The sequence below is a fragment of the Mercenaria mercenaria genome, chromosome 12, assembly GCF_021730395.1.
Source record: "Mercenaria mercenaria strain notata chromosome 12, MADL_Memer_1, whole genome shotgun sequence".
NCBI classification, from domain to species: domain Eukaryota; kingdom Metazoa; phylum Mollusca; class Bivalvia; order Venerida; family Veneridae; genus Mercenaria; species Mercenaria mercenaria.
The window spans coordinates 64,736,244-64,745,883 of NC_069372.1; the positions used below are offsets into that span (position 1 = coordinate 64,736,244).

At 38.3% G+C, this 9,640-nt stretch overlaps 2 protein-coding genes across 2 annotated transcripts; both read right to left on the reverse strand.

The window, feature by feature from the left end:
• Nucleotides 1–4,072: 4,072 nt before the first annotated feature.
• LOC123533437 (uncharacterized) lies at nucleotides 4,073–6,525 on the reverse strand. The gene is made up of 2 exons (XM_045315075.2): nucleotides 5,383–6,525; nucleotides 4,073–5,182 (listed from the first exon to the last, which is right to left on the reverse strand). Exons 1-2 carry the CDS (start codon nucleotides 6,523–6,525, stop codon nucleotides 4,073–4,075), a joined length of 2,253 nt encoding a protein of 750 aa, XP_045171010.2.
• A 68-nt stretch (nucleotides 6,526–6,593) lies between these two features.
• On the reverse strand, nucleotides 6,594–9,182 carry LOC123533438 (uncharacterized). Its single transcript, XM_045315076.2, has one exon. It carries the CDS (start codon nucleotides 9,180–9,182, stop codon nucleotides 6,594–6,596), a length of 2,589 nt encoding a protein of 862 aa, XP_045171011.2.
• Nucleotides 9,183–9,640: the final 458 nt, after the last annotated feature.

A 9,640-nucleotide genomic window follows, 5' to 3' on the forward strand; every position in this document is an offset into this window, starting at 1 on the left:
AAAATGTAAACATTGTTTACAGTTCTAGGTTTAGATGCAACAGCTGCTATTTTGTATAAGAGTATTACAAAGATTAAGTTTGTCTAGACACTAGACATAATAAAAGAAATCTTTCTAATTAGACACTAATAAAATATCTAATAAATGCAATTAAAAGGAAATCGCAATATATATAACGGAACAAAAATGTAGTTGAATGTTGCAAACGTAAATGAAGCAACGATCACAAAGATAACATCGGACTTATTTTCACGTGGCAATGGCTTGTTGATAGCAGAATATGGTTTCTAGGGATTGTCATAAAATAGATAACATGTTATCTATATTTCGAGAATACACCTTCGGATGACAGGATGTAGAGCAAAACTATCAATAGAAAATTAATAACAAAGTAAACGCACTTGAAACAAAGTCAAGCAGTTACCAAGCAAAGAAAGATAACTAAATTAAGAAGTAAGTGAGACAACTCACAAGTCGTTATTCATGCGAAATGATAACCAGATCGAATTTAACAAAATTCTTCATAATCAGGACCACGTTCATCCAGGGATAATCTGATCTGTATACAGTTGTAGTTGTTCAAACAACATATTTCATTTTTGTCGAATGTAGACGAAAGAATCTAGAAAAAGATAAAAAATGTTATAAAAAAACTTAATTTTATGACGTTTATGTGCAATCAAACTCACATACATCAACTTCTTTTACTCATAAAAAGTTATCACTGGTTAGGTACAACAATAGTGAATTTTTGCACAGTAATAAAATAACAATATCAATTTTTTACACTATTAAAAAGGTATAAAGTGTATCTATATTAGCGCAGCTAAATTTTAGCTCAAACGCCTTGTATTAAGTAGTTTCGACTTATTAGCGCGTACTTGTATTAGCGCAATATCACCAGCGCTAAAATAGCCAGTTGGTGGCTGAATGGTATATGTAATGAAATCGACCAGGCACGCAAATAAAAATGCATAGGTCTACAGTATGACATACAATCTGCATTCGTACATGTACACAGTGCAGAATGGTGATAACTGTTTGTTTTCAAATTTGCACTTGGTTTTCAAATCAATAAAATGTTATAAAGGTGACATTTGTTGTTAGCTCGACCGGACAAACTGGCGATCTACTCCGAAGGTTTTATATACCATGTTTATGGACAATGGCGAAGAAAAAAATGCAGCTTTATTTACAAAAATAAATGACTTTTGTATTAATATTAAGACAGGTTCAATTATTGTATTCAAAAAAATCTGCAGAATAATAGTTAGGAATGCAGTTATTGTCATATTTCCACAATAAGTATATATTTCTCTGTGTTCTGATAAATTGTGATTACGGTATTTTCAATACTATAAATATCACTTTTTCGAAGGAAAGCCGTTCATTTCAGTCTAATATTAGCGCTAGACATGAATTAGCGCATGCCCGATCCCGCTAATAGCGCGACAATTAGTACTCCGCTAACATTAATACACGTACAGTAGTATATTAATAAATAAAAATTATTACACTACTATGAAAGTCTTACAAAAGTATAGGTGATAAGATTTTAAAATATTACCTCTGTTACCTTTGTTTGAATATTATCCGCGTGTTATAGGAAATACACGATGTTATTGCTAGTTATGGATAATTTGACAAACACTGAAAGGTAAGAAAACACCAGAAAAAGTATCATTTAGGAAATTATCAACAAGAAGTAAAAACTGATTTCTATAAGATAAAAATATTTCTCTTAATTGTAACAATGACATTGATTGGAAAACATGGGCAATACAGTTTTCATTTTTAAGTTGAACAAAAAAGACTTTTAGGATAGGTAAGACGTAATATACATATTAGTGCAATCTGAAAAAATGTACTCAAAGATACCCTTACAGTACCAATCATGTACAACTATACATAAAATACACTGTGCTTATCCGAGTTATATAATTTTATGCAAAGTCATTACATCGTAAATCCTCAGAATGTTACACACACAAATAACCAACATACAATAAAGTGTTCAAAACAACACTAAAGGCGGACGTGTAGTGATACAGAAACGAACTATATGGTCAGTGATTCTAAACTGAATTGAGTCAACTTAACCAGAACAGGCAATGATACTGTGAGATATCTTTTTCAATACAAACACTTGTCTTCATACGATATGTTGTTTCATGAGCTATTTCAGTTGCCTATCAAAAGGAATGGACAGAACAAGATAATTTCTGAAGTGACAAACAATATAAACACTACATTACCTAGAATGATACAGCTATGTATACGTTAAGTATCCAATATCTGTCCATATTAAAGTTGCATTTACATATACTTGTGTTCTGTAAACTGTAATAAAAACTTTTGTCCTCGTATGAATCGGTCATTGTGAAAAGAAAATCAGAATTTTCACAAGAGAAAATCAGTAATTTTTGATAATGTCCATATGAAATATAGAAAACCCTGAAGAAATATAAAAAAATCTATTAATAAGCATTTCCCATACAACAGTCCCTCATAATATGTAGCCTTAACAGAATCGGACTAGCCATTACCCGAAAGCCGCCGAAGAGTTTGCCTTTGGTTATCTAATCAGACACTGTTATAAAGCATTATTAATTATGCATCTTTGATTGTAGCGTCGCCCAATAAGAAGTTTGTTCAGCAAAGTAAAGACAAAGTCACAGGGACGTAGGTAGGGCGAATATGGAAGGTACGGCGATTTCTTGACCTATCGGTTCTTTACACACTGCTGAATAATATTGCTTTTGCGTTGTGATGCATTGTCTTGAATAAGGCAGGCACCCCATTAACCAATTAGTGGACCACCTTTAACGTAATGTTACTCAATCAAACCGAGTCTACTATTATTCTTGGTTGCATTCCTTGCTTCCAAAGGATCTTTTTACAGATTTTATTAACTATCAAAACAGCAATCTTTAAGTGCCATGTGGCGTACTTGAATTCAGTGTTATTATATTGTCTGGTCCTTTGGGATCATGGAGTCAATTCAACATACCTTAAACAAAACAAAATAAGGATCATATATAATATATGTATATTTTATACGAAAATGTTTACTTACATTTAATATAGTAAATCAATAGCCAACATCAACACCTGCTATCACAATTTATTAAAACACAATGTCATTTATTTCACTTATTTTTCCAATTTTAACACTTGTTGTTACACAGTCCTAAAACTTGACTAAAAAAAGTAAACGGTTTGTTTAAATCGTTAGTTCTATATGGCACAGGTTGTCTCAATAGTGAGTGTGACCTCCCCTAGTCATTGCAACTTCCTGTATATGTATCGCATAGGAGATGTAAAGAACTACAACGCTGTGCCCAGGTTCTACCTTTAATCGTTGAAACGTATCTTAGAATCATGTAACAACAACGGATATGACGTAGACGTCACTAGCGCGACGTCGTATGTTAAAGCGCGGTAAATAACGTTATAACATTTTCTACATTCTGGGGGCCGCGAAAAGTATTATCTATTATACTTAAAAGGATGAAACATGAGTACTTAAATATCTGAATCAAACTTGTCAGAAATACAAGTATTACACACTTAGTAAAATGAAGTTTATTCATTTTAGATTAGAAAGATTCTTTCTCAAAACGTAATAGGCGTAGGCTAAGTATTCACTTAATTGTCTCTGATTTTCTGATCAATCATTACTATTTCTGTTTGAACAATTTATCGTTTATAGTTATGTATTGTATCCGCCCGAAATATAATCTGAACAGTCTCTGTATCAAACACTTTACTAGTGTTATGAATAATAGTCTCTCATGGAACACAATTTCCGCAGTCTGTTATATGAAGTATCTTGTGTAATCACTTATTAAAAATCAGAACTTTAAACAAACTATTTTTAAAGGTACTGAACTTCACTTTTCACTGGTAACAGTCTCTAACGGATACAGTTTCACCACTGGTCTCGTCGTTAGCCCATTTACAGTCTTTATTTTCGGGGCGCGAACTAAACCATCATTTCCTGTAATCAGTTACTGGACTACTGCAAGTTTCCAGCGCAGCCTTGGTCCTTCATCGTGAACTTGTACCACATCTAGGCCCGTATAGATCGTTCGTTTGATCCTGTAGTTTTGTGGTATTCTCGTAAAGAGGTCAAATACTCAGTCTTCCAGCGTTTCCAAAAATGGTTGATTATATTCGCCTGGATCTTCACTCTCCGGGTAAGTATTGACTGGTCACTCTGAACAGACGCCATGCCGGTTTCCGTATCAATGTCGTAATACGGAAGTGACGTCATCCTACGGCCGTAAAGAAGATGTGCCGGTGTTAATGGTTCCATGTCTTCTATGTTTGAGGAAGTGTACGTGATAGGTCTGTCATTTAAAATTGCCTCGATTTCAGTCACAATGGTACGTAAAGTTTCCATCGTTACAAAAGCTCTTCCGAGAATCTTCTTCAAAGTCGTCTTGGTAAGACCTATTAACCGTTCCCAAAATCCGCCATAACACGGGGCCCGCTTTGGTATAAACTTCCACTCTGTTCCCTTCATGCTGAGCGCTTCTTGTAGAGAAGTTGACAGGAAAAGTTTCTTAAGTTGACTGGCTGCTGACAGGTAAGTTGTGGCGTTGTCCGAGATCATTAGTTTTGGCAAGGATTTTCTGCTGCTAAACCTCCTGAATGCTTGTAAGAATGAATCCGTCGACAAATCTGGAACTACTTCCAAATGAACGGCCCTTGTAATTGCGCATGTGAATAAGCAGATGTAACATTTGGACTCACTTCCGGTTTCGTTCCTGACGTAAAGCACACCAGTAAAATCCACACCTGTAACACTGAACGGTGGGGCTTCTTCTACTCGGATCTTCGGGAGTGGCGGTGGGTCTGGTGCTCGATACGGCTTGCCAATAACTCTTGTACAAATTACACACGTTCTTAGTACTGATTGGACGCACTGGCGAATGGCAGGAATCCAGTACTTTTGTCTAAGGTGAGTAATGGTGGCGTTTACTCCAGAATGAAGTTGTTTTCCGTGTGCATCTTGGATGACTAATCTGGTAAGTTTATGTTTCTTTGGTAACAGGTAGGGAAACTTTGTTGCGTATTCCAGCGGTGCATTATGAATTCTTCCTCCGCAACGATTAAGTCCGTCTGTATCTAGGTATAAACGCAGTTGTCTGACGAGCGGTAACCGGTTTCTATTACCCTTCAGATTTTCAATTTTTCTTTAAACGAGGTCGCATGACAGGATCTCAACCATGGAATTTCAGCATCATGAAGTTCGCTCGCCGATAAACTTCCGGTTTGTCTGTTTGTATTTTGTCTGCAATTGTGGATGAATCTCATAACATTAGCTGTGACGCGAAGTAGCTTGGTGTAAGAACTGTAATGTGTAATGTCAATTACATTATGGATTCCGAGAGTGTCTGAGCACTGTAAACTTGACACGTTGATCTCTTCTGAGTTACCAGCAATTTCTTCAGTTGTCGTCTGCGGTGTCACGTGTTCGTATTCCCAGGTAGGCCACTGTACTCTGTTTGTCAACCATGACGGACCGGTGTTCCATAACTGGTTATCGAGGAAAATGTCTGCAGATATACCACGTGTAAGTAAGTCAGCTGGATTATCGTTCGTAGGGCAATATCTCCATAGTGATTTTCCTGTAAGTTGGTTGATTTCATCGACACGATTTCTCACAAAGCGTTTGAGAGGTTTTGATGTTGTCAGCCAATGTAACACTATCTGACTATCTGACCAAAACGTTACATTTGGTGTCTGTAAACTCTTCTGTAGATGTGAGGCTAACCGAGCACCAATCAAAGCAGCCATGAGCTCCAACTGAGGTAAGGTCAAAGTCTTTAGTGGAGCGACTCTGTTCTTAGCCATAAGTCTTCTTGTTTGTTTCTCGTTACTGAAATATGCCACTGCTCCGTATGGCTTAATACTAGCGTCAACAAATATATGAAGGCATGTGGTACTATTCGGGTTCTGTGTAGGTAATAGCTGTCTTGAAAACTTGAGGTCTGTGACTCTATTCAGGTCTTCTGCAAGCTGGTTCCAGCTGTCTCTTATAACTTCCGGTAGGAATATGTCCCAGTCGTATTTACTTTTCCAGAGCTCTTGAAGTAAGATCTTAGCTCGAACCGTAACTGGGCTAAGTAAACCGAGAGGGTCGTATATCTGTGACGAGAATTTGAGAATTGTCCTCTTGGTTATTACATCTAAGCTTGGGATACTTCTATTGGTAAATGACAGTTCATCTGTATTTGGGTTCCATTGCATTCCAAGTACCTTGATGATGACGTCATTGTCAAGTACTCCGTCGGCTGCCGCCAAGGATCGCAATTTTTCACTGTTCGACGTCCATGACCTTAGATTCATACCGGCTTTCCTCATCAGACATCTAGCTCCTTTGAAGTAGGTACACGCAGACGACTCAGATTCAAAGCTTGACAGGACGTTGTCGACGTATAAATCTCTCTGGATGACTTCCGCTGCCTGCACGTGTTTGTTGAGTTCTAGATGCTTCAAAATGGTAGCACTAAGCATGAACGGAGAACATGTAGCTCCAAACAAAACTGCCTTAAAACGGTAAATACATAGTGGACTGCTCGGGTTTAGAATGTCACCAGACCAAAAAATCGAGTAGCATCTCTATCTCTTTCGTCCAGTCCTACATGTAAAAAGGCTTTTTCTATGTCTGCTGTAACAGCGTATTTGTGGAGACGAAATCTGACTAGTATGTTGGAAAGGTCGTTAAGTATCGGCGGGGTCGATTCCAGGCAATCATTTAAGCTAGGTAAGTAAGGTGACTGTCGACAGCTACAGTCGTACACGATCCGAATTGGTGTAGTTGAAGATTCCTTTTTGACTGGGTGGTGGGGTATATAATGGACTTGTCCGGTGGGTGGGGTATCAGTAATGACTTTTTCTATAAAACCTCTGCGTTCCTGCTCTGTAATTATGTCGTCGTATTTTTGTAGTAGATACGGGTCTCTCTGTAGTCTTCTTATGGTGTTTTCTGTCCTCTTCTTAGTTACCTCATAGTTAGTTGGCAACGGCGGATGTTCTAGTTTCCATGGTAACTTAGCCGAATATCTGCTATCTTTGAATTCTATGCACGATTGCTGATAATTTTTAAAGTAATCTGATTTGTCGTTGTCTTCAGTAGTCTGTGTAATCCCCATACTTTCTAGGCTCCAAAATCGTTCAAGCATGTCTGGAGAAAAGTGTAACGTATTTACATTGCAGACGTGATTTGTACTGTGCGCGCTCTCGGCTGGGACTGGTCCAGATAACAAGTAACCTATCTTCGACTTGACAGCTGTAGGTCCCTCTCCACGTATTATACGGTCTTCTACTATGTCCCAATAAAAGTCTGCACCTATAAGCATAGAAATGGTGAAGTTATTGTCTTCTGTCACCGGGTGAGCAAGTTTTAATCCACGAAGGTATGGTAATTTTGAAGCTGTATTCTGTAATCTGTTGTTGATAGGCGTTGATATTGTAGGTACAATCAGGACTTTGACTGGTATTTTCTGACATTCGTCTGTTACTAGGTAAACTGTTGCTGTGTCTACTTGCATTATCTTGTTACTAGCAGAGCCGAAGGATGACAAATATATTGTCTCTGTGCCGTTTCTGGTGAGTTCAAGTTCTTCTGCTAAACTTTCCGTAATAAAGGATTTATGTGAACCTTCATCGAACAGTATGTTGGTATATAGCTGTACTTTAGTTGACGAAACGGTTGCTATGGCTGTTTTCAACAAGACTCCTTTACCGTGTAGACCTGCTGATGAATGAAATACTCCAGCTTCCGGTGTCTGCGTAATTTCTGTTGGGGATGAATTCGGCTGCTGAGCTGTTTGTCGTCTGCTGCAAATTGCCGTATGGTGTTTCCGGTTACAAATTTGGCATCTCTTGATCGAATTACATTTAGCGACGGGATGTTTTCTTAAACAATTAAAACACAAGCGGTTCTGTTTCACGATGTCAAGTCTTGAATTAGTATCACAGTGAGTTTTACATTCAACAGATTTGTGTCCTTGTTCACAGAATGCACACTTAATATCATCTCTACGATTAGACCTTCCGAATGATGATTGCGCGAGATGTTGTGGTTTTCTTTTAGATTTTGCTGTCATGGAAAACGCTGCTGTAGCCTCGCAGTCGTCGACTTCCGGTTCACTGCGCGCCGTACCAGCCTCCATGATACAGATTTCTCGATTGATAGAAGCTCGTAGATCTTCTAGTCGCCAGTTATTTTCAACGTTTTCGCGGGCTAGCTGTTTTCTAATTTCACTTGGTAATTTTTCTAACACAACAGGCACTAACAAGCTACCATAACTTTCTTGACACTGTCCCATGGCTTCTAAACTACGTATGAATGTCTCCATTTTATCATAAAAGTTTCTCAAACTAGTAACTCTGTTTGACGGGGCAGGTAATTTCAACAAGGATTGCATGGCTACGTGCATTATCTTATGTTGCTGTCCGAATCTTTCTTTGAGTAGATCAACAGCCCGGATGTAGTTAACATTTGTCATGGCGAATCCTTCAATCACTTGTGCTGCTTTTCCTTCAAGTTGTGATTTCAAGTAACTAAACTTTTGCACATCGGTAAGGTTATTGTTCATATGTATGGTAGACTCATAAGAATCCCAGAATGATTGCCATGTTAATATATCGCCATTGAATGTTGGCAGGGAAATTTTAGGTAATCTGTAAAATTGATTATACGAATTATTACTCACATTTCTGTCGTTGAAATACCTATCTTCTGAGTTTGAGGCGTTACCATTTCGCTGTCCATCTCTCTCCCGTAAACTTTGCTGATCACCTGACTCTCTAGAATTCTCCTGATCATGTATTTCTCTTGATGTTTGCTGATCTTCTCGGGGAAGTGACGTTGTAGAAAACTTCTCTTGTTGATTTCGGAATTCTCTGAGTTGACGCAACTTTATCTCCAGCTGTAGTGAATACTCTTCTGCTTGGAATATCTCGTCTTCTATACACTCGATTGCTGTGTTTGAAAGTATTTTCTCGTTAAGTGTCTCTAGTATTTGTACCTTGGCTTCAACTGACTCTAGAATAGCGTTAAACTCCAGTAATGACGAATTCTCCTTCGCCTGCTCAATTTTGATGAGATATCTGTCAACGAAACGTCGGTGGCCCTCTCTCTGTGTTTGTAATTTCTGTAGATTCATGTTTTATGTCACGGCACCAATATCGCATAGGAGATGTAAAGAACTACAACGCTGTGCCCAGGTTCTACCTTTAATCGTTGAAACGTATCTTAGAATCATGTAACAACAACGGATATGACGTAGACGTCACTAGCGCGACGTCGTATGTTAAAGCGCGGTAAATAACGTTATAACATTTTCTACAATATGGTTGGGAAAGCTCCTGATGAGTGCGCGGATGTCACAAAGTGGGATCAGTCCCCATTCCTTGACAAGAGCATTTGCGAGGTCGATCCTAGTCGACGGCTTTGGAACCCGGGCTTGAATCCGCCTCTGTAGCATGTCCCAGGCATGTTCCAAGGGTTTAAGGTCCGGAGAGCGTGCTGGCCAATCCAAGTTCGAATCTCTGTTCCTCAGGGTATGCATCTACGATTCCGACGCGGTGCCCAGTAGCATTATCATCCATAAGAATGAAATCC